The 20,451-nt window shown below is 44.5% G+C and overlaps 1 protein-coding gene across 1 annotated transcript in view; it reads right to left on the bottom strand.

Annotated features, from left to right (window-relative positions):
* Positions 1–1,420: 1,420 nt before the first annotated feature.
* hsd17b2 (hydroxysteroid (17-beta) dehydrogenase 2) overlaps positions 1,421–20,451 on the bottom strand; it is a 64,698-nt gene continuing 45,667 nt past the window's right edge. Inside the window, 3 exon segments of the mRNA XM_085991758.1 lie at positions 1,421–2,767; positions 7,109–7,246; positions 16,119–16,304. Of these exon segments, the coding sequence (XP_085847884.1) occupies positions 2,388–2,767; positions 7,109–7,246; positions 16,119–16,304 (704 nt within the window). The 3' untranslated portion in view covers positions 1,421–2,387.

Genomic DNA, 20,451 nt, shown 5'->3' with positions numbered 1-20,451 from the left:
AAAACAAAAGAAGACTTTGCAGATATTGTACTTTAGTTCATATAAGATGTCACATGGTCCATCCAGTTGAAGCAGTCATGAAGACTCTAATATTCCTTTATGTATTTGATACATTTGGTTGCTCACGGACAACACTGAAATAAAAACGGACGTAGTGGAACTAGTGGGAAAGTAACACGATAGCCTTAAAACCCACTGATGCGAAAGACAATGAACTGCTGATTGATTCAGATAGGTTCTCACTAAAGAAATGGCAGTAAGGAGAATAATAAACGCAAACTGCTCCCTGAAGGAACAACCCTGCACAAGATGGGGGATAATAAATAAGGCAGTTCTCAGATACGATTCAAACTCAGAGCGGATTATCCACTTGGAATATCCTGCAGAGATATGGCTTGTTTCATCTCCAGAAAGCACGAATGTTTTATGTAGTGGTTTGTACCATTGCTATCAGCAGCTGCACGTGATTTATTTTCTCAAAAGATTTAACCTTTTTGAGACCTGAGATTAACAATGTTCAAAAGACAAACATTTCCTTTTATAGAACATTTGTAAAACTTATATCCTGTAACTCCCTAATGCTAAATATAATGTAAAATTAGATATGCATTCAAGCATAGTACAGTCCATTACTTCACAGTAGTCTTGGAGTAAAGTGAACATGTGTGGTGTTGCTTTACCTGACTGTTAAAACTCTCTCTAGTACTCATTCCAGATACTGGAATAACCACCTTCATACAATTTCATACTGCATACAGTACTGTAATATTTTGTATTGTCTTCTTTGGCTACAAATTTCTACGTCTGCTGTGCCTTTTGTGTTGTAAAGTTACCTTTGAAGAATTCTGAGCCCTAAAATGTCAGCTTGAAGCCTGCTGTCGGAATATTTGTTTGTTGCAATGTGGATAAATGTGTGAAAATGCCAGTGATCTTGCATAGTAAGGTTTCATGCTCTGTTGAACAGGCCACAATTTTTGCAGATTGTGGGGTAGAAATTGGTAAGCATTGTGTACATTTTTTGGGCATAAAATGGGCATAACCATGACAAATTTGGCAGTGGGACGTTCCGTGCCCAATTTGTATGGGCGTTCGGGCCACTGCTAAATTCGTCGGGCCCCATTTTTTTTTTTAGGTGGCCGCCCAAAACACCTGTTTTTACGACCCCTCTGGGCAATTGGTTTGTGATGAACAGAGCAGAACAGATGCCAGGCCTGCTTTGCTTAGGATTGTTCAGCGGCCACTGCAGCCTAAGCAGGGGGCACAGCCAAAAGGTAAGTTTAAAAATAAAATGCAGCAAAAAAACATTGCTGAGGAGCAGGAGTGCCCCCTCCAACTCCACAGTCCCCGTGATTGGTTTCCCCCTCTGCCCCTCCCTGCCGGGACTTATCTTCTGGCTGCTGCCGGTGAAGCAAGTGGGCTGACATGCGTTGCCTTCAAATGCGTGAGCTGCCTGTGGAGGCATGGCAGGCGCTGGCAGCTCTCATAGAAACATAGAAGATAGGAGCAGGAGTAGGCCATTCGGCCCCTCGAGCCTGCTCCGCCATTCAATGCGATCATGGCTGACCATCCAAATTCAGTACCCTGTCCCTGCTTTCTTCCCATATCCCTTGATCCCCTTAGCCTTAAGAAATATATCTAACTCCTTCTTGAATATATTTAATGAATTGGCCTCAACTGTCTTCTGTGGTAGAGAATTCCACAGGTTCACCATTCTCTGGGTGAAGAAATTCCTCATTTCTGTCCTAAATGGCTTACCCCTTATTTTTAGACTGTGACCCCTGGTTCTGGACTCCCCGACCATCGGGAACATCCTTCCTACATCTAGTCTGTCTAGTCCTGTTAGAATTTTATAAGTTTCAATGAGATCCCCTCTCATTCTTCTAAACTCCAGCGAGTGTAAGCCTAATCGACCCAATCTCTCCTCATATGTCATTCCTGCCATCCCAGGTATCAGTCACTCTTTTTATTAAATGTCTGGGTTGGTCTCAATAACTTGTATGTTACTGTGGCACATGCAAGTTAAAAGAATATGTGCAGATATTCAATAGAGTGGTATCGTAATAGATCTCACTACTGTGGGGTCCTCAATCTATGGAAGATTTTTTTTCCTTTGTGCACTGTATCAACTGAAGCTGCTTAGTTAGTCCTATTGAGCATCAACTTTGCAATATTGCTGCTGCACCGTTATGAAAAATAAATGCTCAGTGTCCAAGCTTCAGACTTGGACGCTGCTTATCCTACAGAGAGGACTAATACAGGAAATGTTACCTGTACAAAGATCTGTGCAATGGAGTATTTTAGTGTAGAATTTGTTGTTGTAAGGTAGGATTTGTTAGTTGCCTAGTGCATGTAAAAAAGGTCATTTCTATACAAAATACCTGTCTGTGCTAACTGGAGAATGGCTTACGGTTTGTTACCGCTGGAACTCATTTTTTTTCCACTCCATCTGGTGGACCCTGACCTGATCCAAACAACAGATAAATAACAAAATCAGACACGCAGGTGGGAAGGTAGTGATGGATGAATGGAAGGAAGAATGCAGCTGATCCAGGGGTGTAGAGCCTCTTGGGGTTCTTTGCCATCAGTGCAATGGAGATATCATTAAGGACAGGCTGTAGGTCATCTGGCGAACTGGCCTGCCATTTAGCATATTTTCCTTTGAATGCTATTATGTAGTTTTCACCATAATCTGATTGAACATCAGGAGAGAGATGCTGCACGATTTGCTTGTGTTGGTTGCTCCACTGGTCAGTGGTGCCAAAGATACCTATGGAAATATACAATGTTTAAGGTAGCACATCTTCAGAATACCCTAAAAAAAGGCATTAGCAAGAGAACAGTGCTAGGTGAATTGCTGAGTTACTCAAGAAATATGTATTCCCAGAATTTAAGAAAAAAAACTTCAATATATGGAATAATTTAAATACGGACATTTATATACTTTTGTGACATCAGTCAGAATCAGCCTTTATCAAGGACTGAAAAAGTACCAAGCAGCCTGTATGCTCATTCTGAAGACAATGAAGAGCTCACCTCAACAACCCACATCGCGGGATGGGCAAACTGATGCAAGAGGGAAGAAGGAAATATATCACTATTTGCTCCGTGGAACCAAATTTAAGGGCATGCAAATGGAATGTTACCCTTTATTGCAAGGGGTTTGGCGTATAAGAGTAAGGAGATCTTGCTGCAATTATATAGGGCTTTGGTGAGACCACACCTGGAGTAGTGTACACAGTGGAATGAGATGGTTGTCGTATGAGGCGAGATTGAGTAGAATGGGAGTATATTCTCTGGAGTTTAGAAGAATGAGAGGTGATCTCATTGAAACGTATAATATTCTTAGAGGGCTTGACAGGGTAGATGCTGAGAGGCTGGTTCCCCTGGAGAGTCTAGAACCAGAGGTCATAGTCTCAGAATAAGGGATCGTCCATTTAGGACTGCGATGAGGAGAAATTTCTTCACTCAGAGGGTTGGAATTCTCTACCCCAAAGGGTTGTGGATGCTCAGTCGTTGAGTATATTCAAGAATGAGATCACTAGATTTTTAGACACTGAGGGAATCAAGGGATATGGGGATAGGACGGAAGTTGAGGTAGATCAGCCATGATCTTATTGAATGGCGGAGCAGGCTCAAGGGGCTGTATGGTCTATTCCTACTCCTAATTCTTATGCAACCTTCAGGATAAGGTAATGTAGTCTCTGTGAACCCATACATAGCTATTTCCATAGCCATTGCCAACCACCCTCATCCTTAAGTGTGTAATACATCAGTATGTACAATTAAACCAACAGACTTATTCATCTTTACCACCTGGGCATTAAGCGCGAGCAGGAAATAAGGCAGGGAGATTTGCACACCTGTTAAAGAAACCAAACGATTTTCAGTCCATTCATTTAAATGGAAGGAAAATCAGATGGGCTGTTACTGGCGTGTGCTTGTCCCAGCTCAGGCGATTCTTAATGCCCAGTCAGTAAAGATGAAAATCTACGCCAGTGTTTCAATGCAGATTGCTGTAAATATCTTGTAAACAAGAAGTACAACCGTAGAAATATGTAAACCTGTGTATAATTCTGGAAAAAATCATAAAGTGTGAGAAATTAAACTTTGTGGAAAGTTGCAGTTTAATTAGGTGCGTAGGAGTATAAGACAGGTACAAAGCATTCCAATTTAGCAATGGGATGGGCTGCATCCAATCTGCGTAGATATTTGTCCTACTATCAAATTCATTGGGAACATTTTTTAGGCATCCTGAGTGGACAACTAAAACAGGCATTAGGCCCTTTCAATATGTAAATTAATTAATAAGCATCACCAGTTTATCAATCCTGTTGCCTTGCCAGCGACGCCCACATCCCGTAAACGAATAATAAAGAAAAACTCCGAGCTGCATTAAATCTTGGCCAGAAAGTTAGTTGAAGGCTCATGTGGTGGATCTATTATATGAATAGCCCCAAATCCAGAGTAAATTTTAAACAGGGATAAACGGAGAGGCGACCTGATGTAATGATTGTTTTTACTTGATGATATTCAGTTGTTGAAGAATTTAAAAGAAACAAGATTGTCACTGCTGTACTGGAGAGCATGGAGAGCAAGCTGTAGTGATTCAACCATTACATTGCTAGAGACTGGGGTTTGTGGTACATTGAGTGTGTGATCTGACGGATGTTGATAAATGAAGAGTGGAATCATCAGCTAAAGAGTGAATCAAGTTGGATAATGAGTAGAAGAGCCTGAGAGAGGACAGACACCCTGCAGACTCGAAAATCAGTGTTTAGATAGAAAGAATAAATAAATAAAGAGAAACTGTTTACAATGGCTGAAGTGTCGATAACCAGAGGGCAGATTTAATGTGACTGACAAAAGAACCTGAAGCGACATGATGAAAAACTTTTTTACGCAACGAGTGGTTAGTATTTGGAATGCATTGCCTGATAGGGTGAGGGTGAGGGCGGTGGAAATAGATTCAATAGTAGCTTTCAAAAGGGAATTGGATAAATACTTGAATGAGAAAAAATTGCAGGGATAGGGGGAAAGAGCCAGGGAGTGGGACTAACTGGATTGCTCTTCCAAAGAGCCGGCGCAGACTCGATGGGCCAAATGGCCTCCTTCTGTGCTGTACTATTTTATGATGCTATGAGACAGGCTTTAAAAACACTTTGGCCTAGAAATTCGGTAGGCTTAGCACCGCTTTTGAGGCGCTAGAGGGCCTAGCGCCGGAGTTATGGCCAGTTTGGAAATTGAGTGGGTCCCTAAATCGGCGTTAGGCCGTTAGCGCTGCGCCGGCACCGATGACGTCATCGGTGTGCGCAGCGTCCCGGTTGCCATGGTAACCCGCCCGAACTCCGAAATTGACTTGCGGCCGCCTCGCCCGTGGCAGCCGCAAGCAACGTTCTGGCAGAGGTGCCTTACTGGACTTTGCGCCGGCGCATTAAAGGCCCCGCGGCGGCCGGCCGCTTTCCCGCCGGCCGCCTGGCCGCAGCTCCCTCCCCGGACTTCTCCCCCCGCCCCCCCCGGGACAGATGCAAGCCCGGCACTTGTCCGAGGTACCGGGCTCATTTTTACAATGATTTTCGCGGGCCGCGGCCGGGTGCAGGCAGCTCCTCCTTAAGGGAAGGAGGAGGCCTGCACTTCCCGAACCTGCCGCACCGCAGCGGGCGCCGCAGCGCCGGAATAGCACCGCAATTCAGCGCGTAGCGCCAGTTTTCAGGCGCAAACAGCTTTCAGCAGCGCCGGCAGCCGTTTGGGCGCAGAACTAGTGAATTTTTGGCCCGCCCAGCGCAACTTAGCTCCGGCACTAACTTCCGGCGCTAAAGCCGTCGCTGCGCCAAAACCCAATTTCTAGGCCTTTGTTTTGCAACACTGTTCCATCACTTGCCCAGGCTCAGTTTCCTTCTGGTCACTCCTAGATTTTGGTGCCTATTGTGCCACCAAACAGCATTTGTACATGTTAATTTCCCAGCAGCTTTACAGGCCCAATATGGACTGGGAGTTGGGAATGTATAATCGTGGACAATTTGCGGAAATTTGCCCTGCTAGAAACTGGTAGCTACATTCTGCCCATTTTGTATGAATAATAGTAGCCCAAATTTATAAATAAATATTTATCCCTTTCTCACTATTCCTCCGTATTTCATCCTCCCCAATTAACAGCTATAAGGATAGATACTTCATTCCTTAATTACTAGAGTTAACATTTCTAAAGCCTGCTGTAGTGCCCAGTGCTAATTGTGCGGATTTGTGAATGTTTCGAGCAGTTGCCCTTTTCTTCCCATACCGCTCTCCCGATCACAATAAGGATGAAAATTACCAGCCAAATTGCCATAAAGGATCTTTGACCTTACTTGCTGGGACTGATCACACCAGCGATCATTCAGCTTCATAAAGTTTAATATTAAACACTAGAAGTCATCCTCACACTGTTACAGGCAAGGTGGGATGAAGTAGTTTAGCATTCAAAATATGTATTTATTGTCGATGCTTCCAAGGCCAAAAACTATGCAATTTTACAGTTTTTTGATCAACCACCAAAATCATTATTTCCCAAATATGAAGATAAATTCATTCTTGAATTACCGTACAGCGTGTCACTTAAGGGTGTTTAATTACTTAAAGGCGCTGCATTATTCAAGTAAAACTGGCCGTTTTTCAAGCAAAATGTGAGAAAGCCAATAAAGGCGGACATCTGCTGCATTTTTAGATGGGCTGAGCTTCGACTAGAGGACTCAAATATGAAATATGTTCCTCGCACACTAAAAGCCATTCTGGAGAGAATCCATATTTAAATTAAAAAGCAACACATTATTCCAATCTGGATTATTGTATTGGCCCAATTGTATCCTCAGACTAGCAATTCATCTATTTAACTAGTTTAATAATAAAAACTCTTGAGCTCACTATGTATTATACATATATATATATATACACATACACACAAACACACATATATATAAAATCGTATGCTAAGATATATAAAATATACAGCTTAGCATACGATTTGCTCCATCTTTCATTTATAGAATGTCAGATGATGAAAAGAAATAGTGAGGCTTGTGAAAGTTAGCCAGAACCTTCAATGTCTTAAGCTCTTTCCTATGCAGATACAAACCTGTTTTGAAACCACCAGGTTGGATGGTAGTCACTTTGACTCCCCACATGGCAAGTTCTTGTCTCAAAACATCGGAAAATACGCTGAGAGCGGCTTTTGAAGCACCATATGCTGCAAACCCTAGCAGTGGAGTATTTCCTATATTAGGACAGATCAAAAAGAAAAGAAATGAATAAAACAATTAACAGAATCCTGGCCATACTGAGATACATATTTTCAGCATTAATTTCCAAGCAACGTCATTTTAGGTTCAACTGCAAAAATAGGGTTTGAATTTTTATAGTTACACATATGCTAAAATAGAAAACTAGGAAAATCTGGCCAAAAGCTTAAAAAAAAAGCAGACAACTATTAATGTCCTAAAAATCTGGTGTTATGAATTGGGTGCACTATTTGCACATTTAATTCTCCGATATGTGAGAGTAAGTTTTGTGTTGGAAACAGAATCTTATAGTTTCAGGGCTCGTACATACTGGAAAAGTGAAAGGGGGATAAAAGCATTAAAGGGACAAGGTTTTTTTTCTAAGGGGTCTGGAGGCCCGCCTTTTCCAACCTCCAGAAAATTTTGATTTTAATACTTTACTTGGTGCCTTTTCCAGTATTTTGTAATCTATAATGAAAATGGACAGTGTAGTTTTTCCAACCCCTCTCCCAGTTTACAGAGGAACTTTCCCATCTCTAGACAGCATGCAGAGAGACTTTTCTTCCTCCTCCAACCATCCCAGTTGGCACTCTTCCCATTCCCTATGTTTAAGCTGGCACTTTGCTTTCCTTACCTCTTGCCCCATCAGTTCAAGCTCCAACGAACCCCAACACCCCCTCCCCCCCCAAAATTATGCTATCAATTTCCTTCCTCTCTCCTTCCACCCTTTTTCCTTCTCTCCCCCGAGCTAATACTTGCATCCTCACTCAATGTATTGCAACATCAAGTACTCATAGCAGAAGAGCCATGCAGTAAGAGCGCTTGGGTGGGGGGGCGGGGTGGGCTGAGCCGTGTTGATTTTTGTCCACAGACAGGGACCCTAAATTACTAACACTCCGTTTTACATGTGGACAGTTGGCCTGTAGTAGTTAAATCCAATCATCTGTTGGGATGAAAGGGCAGCATAACTGAAGCAGTTAGTGCACTTTCTCATGGTAACGTCACAACCCTGTGCTCTCCTAGTGGAGAGCTACACTCTTAGAAAGCCTGTTGGAGGATCAGAGCTCAATGTTTTGGGCCCATCTCCAACTCGCTTTCCCTTGGAGCAGAACTTATCCACTGGGGGCATGGGATTGTGGAATTAATAGATAAAATCTAAAATGATGGAGACAGCCATTTTATATTAGACTTGAAGTATTCTACATTTGAGGAGAAACTTCTTTACCTGGAGAGTGGTTAGAATGTGGAACTTGCTACCACATGGAGTAATTGAGGCAAATAACATTTAAGGGGAAGCTAGACTAGTACATGAGGGACAATTGCAAAATACTGTCGACGTTGGAATCCGAAACAAAAAACAGAAAATGCTGGAAACACACAGCAGGCCAGGCTGCATCCGTGGAGAGAGAAACAGAGTTAACTCAAAATATGTTGTGTGCCGGGCTGCTGGCACGGCACCCCGCTCCCCGGTGGTCCAGGTAGGACCCCACAGAGTTGTGGGCTTGGGCCCTCCCCTTTAATGAGGGGAAGAGCCCTTCCATGTGGCAGCGCTATGTGGCCCAGTGCGTAGCGCTGCAGAACGCACCGTTCTGATATTCAGGGTTAGCACCCTATGAAGGAAGTGGAGCACTTGAATTAGCGACCCACCTCCCTCTTGGGACGATAAAACTGAGGTTAGCGATTGCCGGCGCTATTTTTCGCACCCAGGCGATGTTAGCGACCCAAAATAGTCACTAACTAATTTTTCCCCCCATATCTTTTGTTTGTGTTGCAGAATTCTATAGTTGCCGTTCAGCCTCCGCACGGTAGAGGTCGGTTCGCCAAACAACAAAAGCACCACCCATGTCAGCAGGTTTAATGACCATGTCCGTTCCATTTCCCACATTTCTGCTCTCACCCCTTCCCCTCCCTCCCAGAACCACGATAGGGTTCCCCTTGTCCTCACCTTTCACCCCACCAGCCTCCGCATTCAACGGATCATCCCCCGCCATTTCCGCCACCTCCAGGGTGATCCCACCACCAAACACATCTTCCCCTCCCCCCGCCCCTTCAGCATTCCAAAGGGACCGTTCCCCCGCGGCACCCTGGTTTACTCCTCAATCACCCCCAACAGCCCCTCCCCTCCCCACGGCACCTTCCCGTGCAAGCGCAGGAGATGCAACAACTGCCCTTTTACCTCCTCCCTTCCCACTGTCCAGGGCCCCAAACACCCCTTCCAGGTGAAACAGCGATTTACTTGTACTTCTTGCAATTTAGTATACTGTATTCGCTGCTCACGATGGGGTCTCCTCTACATTGGGGAGACCAAATGCAGATTGGGTGACCGCTTTGCGGAACACCTCCGTTTAGTCCGTAAGGGTGACCCGAGCTTCCGGTCGCCTGTCACTTTAATTCTCCGCTCCACTCCCACTTTGACCTCTCCATTCTCGGCCTCTTACACTGTTCCAACGAAGCTCAATGTAAGCTCATCTTTTGATTCGGCACTTTACAGCCTTGTGGACTCAACATCGAGTTCAACAATTTCAGACTATAACCTCTGCCCCTATTTTTTCAGGCGGCAGCTGTTGATGATTCTGCCATCCCCATTTACAACAGTTAACCACTCCTGCCATCCACCCTATCACAGACCGTCCCTTTTGTTCTTTCCACCCCGCTCCCCCCCCCCCTTTTCCTGCCCCTGGTTAAAATCTGATACATCTCTAACTTTTTCCAGATTTGAAGAAGGGTTAACTCGGTTTCTCTCTCCACGGATGCTACCTGGCCTGCTGAGTGTTTCCAGCATTTTCTGTTTTTGTTTCAAAGTACATGAGGGAGTAATAAATAGAAGGATAAGCTGATAGGGTGAGATGAAGTAGGGTGGCAGGAGGCTCGTGTGGAGCATAAACACTGGCACGGACCAGTTGGGCCGAATGGCCTGTTTCTGTGCTGTAAATGCTATGTAATTTGAAAGGACTCAACAGAATGATTAAACAAATGTGAATAAAATGCACATTTTCCAGTCTAAGGTTGCATGTATGTCTATCATAAATAGAACTGTTCCAGTGTTAAGCTAATTTATTCTGCACTCTCTGTTCTTGAATGTGGCCCCTCCTAAACTGTAACAGATATTTGGGTAGTTCTTCCGCAGGGGTTCGTCCGATCTCCTTTTAAGGGCCATTGACGCTGTTTCTCTGGGGTGTTTGCTAATTTTCTGCTAAAATTACGGTGAGAGATCAGGAGAATACAGACAGAAATTCTTTCCTACTGTCATGTTTTTGAATTAAGAAACAACTAGGTCAATATTGTCCTCTTGGCTTAAATTTGTAAGAAACTTCTATTGGATTTTTTTATTCTTGGGATGAGGGCAACATTGGCAAGGTGGCATTTATTGCCCATCCCTAGTTGCTCTGAAAAAGTGGTGATGGGCATTCTCCTTGATCCATTGCAGTCTTTGTAGGAAGGGTGCTCCTCGATGGAATTTCAGGATTTTGACTTAGTGATGATGAAGGGACGGTGGTATATATCCAAATCAGGATGGTATGTGTCTTAGCGGGGAACTTGGACGTGATGGTGTTCCCGTGACATTGCTGCTCTTGTCCCTCTTGATATAGAGGTCGTGGGGGAGGGAGGCGCTGTCAAAGTAAGCTTGGCGAGTTGCTGCAGAAAGTACATACTGCAGCCCCAGTGGGCTGGTGATGGAGGGGGTAGATAATGAATTCAGTGCCAAGGCGCTAATTAAGTGGGCTGCTTTGTCTTAGATGGTATCAAACTTCTTGACTGTTGTTCAGCTGTAAGCATACAAGTGGTGGGTATTCCATCACACTCTTGACTTGAGCCTTTAAGATGGTGGAGATGTAATGAGGGTTCAAGAGTTAAAGCACTCATTGCAGAGTGCTTAGCATCTGCCCTGGTCATGTAGCCACCATGCTGATATGGCTGTTTCAGTTAGGTTTGTGGTCAGTGGTGATCACCTGGTGGGGAATGGTGGGGCGCTCGATGATGGTGGTGCCGTTGAAGGTCAGGGGGAGGTGGCTGGGCATTTTCTTGTTGGAGACAGTTACTGCCTGGCTCTCAAGTGAATGCCAGTGAATGTTACCTGTCACTAATCAATCCAAGCCTGGATATTGTTCAGGTCGTGATGTAGATCGCAATTGGCAGCTTCATTATCGGAGGAATTGTGGTAGAGCTACACACTGTGAAATCATCAGCAAACAGCCCCACTCTTGAACATTCAAAAATTTTGGACAGGAAAAGACCAGCTGGTCCATTTAGTCTGTCCCATAAAGTGGTGATGCCTTATGCATCACAATTTTATGAAAGGGAAATCGTGTTTAACAAATTTATTAGAGTTTTTGAAAATGTAACTAGCAGGGTAGATAAAGGGGAACCAATAGATGTAGTATATTTGGATTTCCAAAAGGCATTCGATAAGGTGCCACATAAAAGGTTTCTACACAAGATAAGGCCTCATGGGGTTGGGGGTAATATATTAGCATGGATAGAGTATTGGTTAACGGACAGAAAACAGAGAGCAAGGATAAACGGGTCATTTTCCGGTTGGCAGGCTGTAACTAGTGGGGTGCCACAAGGATCAGTGCTTGGGCCATTTACAATCTATATTAATGACTTAGATGAAGGGACTGAGTGCAATGTATCCAAGTTTGCTTACGATACAAAGCTAGGTGGGACAGTAAGCTGTGAGGAGCCTGCAAAGGGATATAAACAGCTTAAATAATGTGGGGAAATGTGAGGTTATTCACTTTGGTAGGAAGAATAGAAAAACAGGATATTTTTTAAATGGTGAGAAACTTTTAAATGTTGGTGTTCGGAGAGATTTAGGTGTCCTCGCACAGGAAGCACAGAAAGTTAGCATGTAGGTACAGCAAGCAATTAGGAAGGCAAATGGTATGTTGGCCTTTATTGCAAGGGGGTTGGAGTGCAAGAGTAAGGAAGTCTTACTACAATTGTATAGGGCTTTAGTGAGACCACACTTGGAGTACTGTGCACAGTTTCGGTCTACTTATCTGAGGAAGGACATAGAGGCGGTGCAACAAAGGTTCACTAGATTGATCCCTGGGATGAGAGGGTTGTCCTAGGAGGAGAGATTGTGTAGAATGGGCCTATACTCGGGTTTAGAAGAATGAAAGGTGATCTCATTGAAACATATAAGATTCTGAGGGGGATTGGCAGGGTAGAAGCTGAAAGGTTGTTTTCCCTGGCTGGAGAGTCTAGAACTAGGGGGCAGAGTCTCAGGATAAGGGGTCAGCCATTTAAGAATGAGATGAGGAGGAATTTCTTTACTCAGAGGGTTGTGAATCTTTGGAATTCTGTACCCCAAAGGGCTGTGGGTGCTGAGTCATTGAGTATATTCAAGGCTGAGATGGATAGATTTTTGGACTCTAGGGGAATCAAGGGATATGGAGATCGGGCGGGAAAGTGGAGTTGAGGTCAAAGATCAGCCATGATCTTACTGAATGGCGGAGAAGGCTCGAAAGGCCATATGGCCTACTCCTGCTCCTAATTCTTATATGATCATATACGGACACTCTACACCCACCCGAAGCCATGTAACCTCCTGGCAGTGGCGAAAACCCCGATCAAATTCCAGGCCAACTGGTGGGGGGGGTACTGGAAAATTCCTCTCCGGCCACTTAGGGCGATCAAAATTAGTGTTGGAGACCACATTGACCCTGATTTATATTACAAAGTACCTATCTCTTCTATGACGTGATCTCTGCACCAGCTAGAAACAGGTCCGGCTCACTCTTGAAGCACGAGCTGGCAACCTGTTACACAAGTCTCTTAGAAAATAACCACCTAACATCCAACCTAGTTCTGTCCTTACACAACTTGTAAGCATGATCCTTGTTACTCTTTAACCTATCCAGCAGAAATAATTTGTCCACATAAACACAATGGCCCAGAAATTCAGGTCCCCAAGGGTGAGTATGCATGGGGTACTCACCCGTAAGCCCAATGGAAGTGCCGGTTTCGTGCATGCACTGTGCATGCGTGGGAAACCGGCACTTCAATTCCCCTGAAAGATGGGGTTCAGAGGTCGAACGCATAGCAGGAGAGGCTGTGCGTGTGCATCAAATTTACTTTTTTTTGCAGGTTTTCCCGGGAGGGTAAGTCTCCAGAAGTTAGACATGTAAAAAGCAGTCTCAAGGCCTGCTTTTTACAAGGTAAGTGGTGAATTAATTAAAATTAAAACATTTTTTCCACAAGTTTATTATTTTTAAATACTTTAAAGAAAGGTAAGTTTATTTTTCGCCCCGTTAGAAAATGTAATTAATTTTTTCAAAAATGTAAATTGTTTAAAATAGTTATTTCATGTAATTTATAGTTTATTTTAAAAATGTGATTTTTTTTAAAAATTTATTTTAAAAATGTGATGTTCTTTTTTAATTTATTTGAAGATTTAGTGATGTTTTGGGGCTTATAGTATTTATAGGTTTGACAGGTCTTCCTGTCAAACTTATGAATGAAGCATTCCCTGCTACCATTGGCTCTCCATGGCCCACGTGATCCCAGGGGACGCATCGAACTAACTGCGCCCCTGGGATACGCAAGCACTGCGCGCCGGCAGTTGGAGGGGGCCCAGGATCGGAATCCCATGCGGGCCCACAGCTCAACGGCCGGCGTGGTAGGTAAGTGCAGGTCGGGGGCTTGCACCCGCGGGAAGCCCCCGACCCAAATTTCTGGGCCAATGTAATCCCTTCATTATTTCATAAACCTCCATCAAATCACCCGTGTCTAAACGTCTCTAAATCATACAGACCCAGCTCTTTATGCCTATCTAGGTAGCTAAGGTGTTTTAAACTGGGAATCAATCTTGTGGCCCTCGTATATACCTTTTCCAAAGCCACAATTACTCCACCATATGAGGTGACCAAAAATGGGCACAGTATTCTAAATGACCTTGGGCTGGATTTTACCTGCCGAGACGAGTTGGGGGCGGGATTGCTGCCTTCTGGGTTCTAGTCCCGCCCCCAGCGATGTCCCTGCGGGCTTGCTGGCCAATTAAGGGAAAGCCGGTGTCAGATGACGTCAGTTGATGACGCTTCATCTGCCGGTTTTCTTAAAAAGGGACATGTACCATTTATTTTTGATAGATGACCAGTCAGTGTTTGACAGCATTGAGGTGCTGTCAAACACTGACAATCACTGTACAAAGGTGAGCCCTTGCACCCAGGCTCTCCAATGACTCTCTCCTTAGGATAAAACAGATGGCAGCTGCAGGTGAGGTTACAGAAGCGATCTGTCACTTCTCCCAATGAGGTGAGGCCACACAAACACTTCATAGCTTGTCACCTACAGAAAAATCTAAACACATTAAAAATGACTTTCCCAATATCTCCTTACCTCTAATACTCACCAGTGTCCCATTGGATCCTTAACACCACTTCTGCAGCTGTCATCTATGCACAAACATTACAACAGACCCACAGCACGCCTCACTTACCCTGGCAGGGTTCCCCGACGTCGGGAAGCCCACAGCAGAAGTCTCAAAATGGGAAAAAGCCTCTTAACTGACTGTTAACTACCTGTTAACAGGCAGTTAAGTGACTAGAATCCTCTTCCCGCTGCTAGGAGTCGGGTCTCTGCGCAAATCAGGGACCCGACTCCTGGGAAGATTGTTTGGAGGCGGGTTGGGAGCGGGTTCAGGACCCACTCCCATTCTTTTTGATTTTGCCAGCAGCCCCGCCTCCAAACCTCCCTCCTCAGGGCTGGTAAAATCCAGCCCAAAATGTCAGATGGAAGGTCATTGATGAAGCATAAACTCATGAGTAAATTGGTGTGCAATAGGCTCAGACACAAAAAAGGATTTTGTTGCTGTACTCCCTGGATTCCTCCTAGCTAAGAGCAATATATGGGGGAAGTCAGGTTGTTAAAAAAAGCATTCTTTCAGGTTTGTTAACAGCTTGATAATGCTTGTGATGATCTTGATGAATTGAAATCCCCAAAAAGTTGTGTTAAATTCCACAAGGCAGATCATATATGTAAAATATATTCTACAGCAGCAGACATTTGATATTGAAAAGAAAAGCAGCATTTGTGAAAGGCCATTGTTGCCGTGCCATGCAACAGAAATGTGGATCTATTTGTTGGCTATCAGATGGTGTGAGAGCAGGTGGAGGACACTGTGGCTAGGGAATGCAGAAATCATAGGAGGCACACCATGTTCTGAACTAATTACTGCAAACTGAGGTGCAAAGCTTCCTTGGCTTCACAGAGGATCAGTGCTCATGAGACTGGGATGCAGCAAAGAAGCCTTGATGGACCTTTGCAACCTGCACCAGAAAGACCTATAGGAACATCAGCCATTAATACTACCCTACTAATGGAAGTAAATAGTGCAACATGCTGAACTTCCAGGCACCCAGTGGAGATACATCAGGTCACTCAATGTGCCAGGAACTTTTTTTATTCATGAAGTCACAGAATCCCTCTGTCACCTCGCACACAGCTACATAATATTTAGCAGCCGCCGCCAGCAGCAGCAGAAACAACTGGAGTTTTACCAAAATGTTAGGTTCCCCAAGTTACTGGGCACAATTAACTGTACAGTCATAGCACTTTGTGAGCCAGACCACAATCTTGAAACGTACCTGAATCACATTGTACATTTGCAAATGAATAAAAAAAGTTTGGCAAACCCTTTTTTAAAAATGAAGTGGAACACCGTTAGACTTTCCCTGCCCCCTTTTTTAAAAAAAAGTTACGCATAACCTACTTAACAACACTGACTTTCATTTGACTCGTTCCTAAATCAATATTAGCCTAATTATGGAGAAATAAAGAAAAAGGACATTGAACATGGCACTCAACTAGATGTTGAGCCTTGACTGCAGTGTGTTATAATACTTACTGTTGAAGGAACCATACCTGCAATGCTTGTGATGTTAACGAGTCTGCCTTTGGCTTGGCGAAGTAATGGAAGGAACATTTTGGTGAGTTCCACAGCCCCAAAGAAGTTCACCTCCATGCAACGTTTGTAAACATTCATGGGAAGAAGTTCTGCATCAGCAACAAATTCTAGGACCCCTGCATTATTCACTACACCCCAAAGTCCTAAAAATAAAGAAACATGCTTTAGAAAACAGCATTGCTTTGCAACAGGTCTACCTGGAAGCAGTGTTACAAAGGCATTGGAGATCAAAATTACAGGTTTTTTTTAGACACACTAATACAAACAAACTTTAATGAAGAGTGTTAAGAAAATAAGTACACAGAACCATTGAAGTTTACAGCACAGCAGGAAGCCATTCATCCCACTGTCTCTGTGCTGGCTCTTTGCTAGAACAATTTAAAACTAATCGCACTTCCCTGCTGTCTCCTCATAGACCTGTATCTTCCACTGCTTCAAATATTTATCTAACTTTCCCTTAAAAGATGCAATGGTTTTTGCCTCAATGTCTCCCTGTGGAAAGCATTCTATGCTTCAACAATCTGCTGTGTAAAGACATTTCTCCTAACCTCTCTCCTCACTCTCAGTGATATTTTTAAATTGATGATTCCTCATGACTGACTTCCCAACCTGAGGAAACGTTAGGATATAGATTTTCAGCCGGAGGAAATTCCAACTCATTCATGACTTGACAGATAGACAGGCAGTCAAGCAGCACAAAAGTCACTGTGGAAATGAGGGCAGTGATGAAGAGGTAGAACTGGGTGTTGTCCGCACGTATATGTAAACTGGTCCCATGTCTCTGGATAATGCTTCCTAGGAGCATAATGTAAATTTGGAAAAGGGGCCATTGGTTAAACCTGGAGGTACCCCAAAGGTGTGGAGGTGTATAGGGAAGTCGTTTCTGGAGATATGCCTGCTCCACTGGGACAAATAGAAGTGGAACAAAAGTAAAAGTGCCCAAAAGGTGAGCAACAGATGGTGGAGAAGGATTGAATGATCAACTATATTGAACGCTGCAGGGAAGTCAAGAGCACCAGGAGGGAATCACAGCTGTTGAGGATGTCATTGGTACCTTGGTGCTTGTGTCAGGGTGGTAGCCAGATTGTGGGGATTCAAGAAGGGAATTTTGGGAGAGGTGTACACAGAGCTAGATGTTAACTACACATTCAAGGACCTTAGAGAGGAAAAGAAGATTATATGCAAGATGGTAGCTGGAAAGGATGGAGGGATTGTGATTGGGTCTTTTCAGGGGGGAGTTAATGGTGGCAGTTTTGAAGGGGAGGAGGAAGTAAGTTATGGTGCAACTGCCTATTAGGAGAGGTAGTTGAGATTCAGGATTTGGGTGGGAAGGGAGTTGGGGAAGCAGGTGGTGGATCTCAATGAAGAGATACACCTGGTGAGCGTGGGGCGAAATATGGGTGCGAATTCAGAGCTTCAGGACTGGGATGGAGGAGAAGCTGTGAAAGATCAGAAAGAAACAGGGAGCTGTGATTGCCATGCAGATAGTCTTGATCTTAGAGATGAAGTCCATAAGACCCTTGGACTTGGTGTTGGTGCCAGGATGGGAGTAGGAGGTCAGAGGAGCCAACTTGTTGTTAAGAGGAGGAGTTTGGGATTGTCCTTCGCTTCCAGGATGATCCTGGAATAGTAGGAGGAATTGGTCAATGGAGAGGGAGTTGCAGTTCTTTGAATGGTCAATCCAGATGTGGTGGTGGTGGATAACCAGGCCAGCTGTGTGCCAGGTGTGCTCAAGTCTTGAGAGTTTGGAGATAGGAACTGCAACAGGGAGAGTGGCAGCAGTGGGAGACCATGAGGGACTTGGAGAGGACAAGGGTATCAAGCGCAGAGCTAATGGAGTGGTTCAAAAGGTCAACCATGGCAGCAGTGTCATAGCTGTTGGACAAGCAGAGGAGAAAGAGCTTGAGAATGTGATGGTAAGGGAGTGGAGATGGGAAGAAAGATCCCAATTTAAGAAATGTCAAACTGAATTACTCTCAATAACAGATTGTTGCTCACTTTTAAATGGGTCACGAGCCATCTTGAAATAGTTGAAACTTGTAGAAGGGAAAACCTGTCCAGCCCGATAAAATACAGCTACTCTGGTCAGCTGATGTGGAGCAACGATGGCAGCAAGCGTGACAGGCCGCACAGCACAGAGAATTCCACTCTCCAACCGTAGTGCTTTAATGTGGTGGGTGGCAGAACAGGAGGTGGATTTGTGGCAGGGAACAGATAAGAAGTAAAAAGCAATAGTAATCGGACTTAACTGAGCTTGTTCCCTGACTTATTTGACAGAATTGAAACAAAGAATTACTCTATTTTAAAAAGTTTGATTTTCTTGTCACTTAATAATTACTTCAATCACATTTTGTATGTGATGCCTTCTGCCACTTTAACAGTTTCCAGTTTCCTGGCCCCAACTGTCTCCTTTTCACTATGGACGTCCAATCCCTCTGCACCTCCATCGCCCACCAGATAGGCTTGAGATGTTCCGCTTCTTCCTTGAACAGAGGCCCAACCAGTCCCCATCCACCACCGCCCTCCTCCGCCTGGCTGAACTTGTTCTTACATTGAACAACTTCTCCTCTGACTCCACTCTCTTCCTCCAAATTAAAGGTGTTACTATGGGAACCCACATGGGCCTTAGCTATGCCTGCCTTTTCATGGGATATGTGGAACATTCTTTGTTCCAGTCCTACTCAGGTCCCCTCCCTCACCTCTTTTTCTGGTACACTGATGACTGTATTGGTGTTGTTTCCTGCTCTCGCCCTGAACTAGAAAATTTCATTCACATTGCTTCCAATTTCCACCCTTCCCTCACCTTCACATGGTCCATCTCTGACTCTTCCCTTCCCTTCCTCGACTTCTCTGTCTCCATTTCTGGAGATAGGCTATCAACAAACATCCACTATAAGCTCACCGACTCCCACAGTTACCTGGACTACACTTCCTCCCACCCCGCTTCCAGTAAGGACTCTATTCCATTCTCCCAGTTTCTCCATCTCCGCTGCATCTGTTCTGATGATGCCACCTTCCATACTAGTGCTTCCGATATGTCTTCCTTTTTCCTCAACTGAGGATTCCCCTCTACCGTGGTTGACATGGCCCTCGACCGTGTCCGTTCCACTTCCCGCACTTTCCCTCCCTCCCAGAACCACAATAGGGTTCCCTTTGTCCTCACCTTTCACCCCACCAGCCTCCACATTCAACGGATCATTCTCCGCCATTTTCGCCACCTCCAGCGTGATCCCACCACCAAACACATCTTCCCCTCCCCCCCTTCAGCATTCCGAAGGGACCGCTACCTCCGCGACACCCTGTTCCACTCCTCTATCATCCCCAACACCCCTTCCCACGGCACCTTCCCGTGCAAGCGCAGGAGTTGCAACACATGCCCTTTTACCTCCTCCCTTCCCACTGTCCAGGGCCCCAGACAATCCTTCCAGGTGAAACAGCGATTTACTTGTACTTCTTGCAATTTAGTATACTGTATTCGCTGCTCACGATGCGGTCTCCTCTACATTGGGGAGACCAAACGCAGACTGGGTGACCGCTTTGCGGAACAGCTCCATTCAGTCATAAGGGTGACTCCGAGCTTCCGGTCGCCTGTCACTTTAATTCCCCGCTCCACTCGCACTTTGGCCTCTCCGTTGTCGGCCTCTTACACTGTTCAAACGAAGCTCAACCTAAGCTCGAGGAACAGCACCTCATCTTTCGATTCGGCACTTTACAGCTTTCTGGACTCAACATTGAGCCCAACAATTTCAGACCATAACCTCGACCCCTGTGTTTTCTTTTCTCTCTCACATGACAGCTGTTGATGATTCTGCCATTGTCATTTACACCTCATCTAGAGCTATCTTTTATTTTTTTTAAACTTGTCCCATTACCATCTCCTTTTGCCTTGCACCATCATCCCTTTTGTCTTTTAATCTTTCCTACCTTCCACCCCAACACAGACCTTCCCTTTGTTCTTTCCTCCCCCTCCTCCCTTTCCCTGCCCCACACTTGCTTAAAAATCTGTTACTTCTCCAACTTTTCCAGTTCTAACGAAGAGTCATCGACCTGAAACGTTAACTCTGTTGCTCTCTCCACAGATGCTGCCTGACCTGCTGAGTGTTTCTAGCAATTTTTGTTGTTGTTTTGCATGCGAGATGTTATACTGCCCTAAGCTATAAATTGCTCCATTCATTTTAAGGGTTTTTATAGCAAAATCCCGAACTAATAGTCCAATTTTTAAATTTAAATTACAAATAGATTCTTACTAAAAATGCAAAACTATTCAATGTTCAGCAGAAGCACAGTGCC

The sequence above is a fragment of the Somniosus microcephalus genome, chromosome 6 (genome assembly GCF_052327205.1).
Source record: "Somniosus microcephalus isolate GS21.2 chromosome 6, FLI_Smic_1.0, whole genome shotgun sequence".
Classification (NCBI taxonomy): domain Eukaryota; kingdom Metazoa; phylum Chordata; class Chondrichthyes; order Squaliformes; family Somniosidae; genus Somniosus; species Somniosus microcephalus.
Note: the sequence above shows the minus strand (reverse complement) of the source record. Positions and strands in the feature narration are given on the sequence as shown.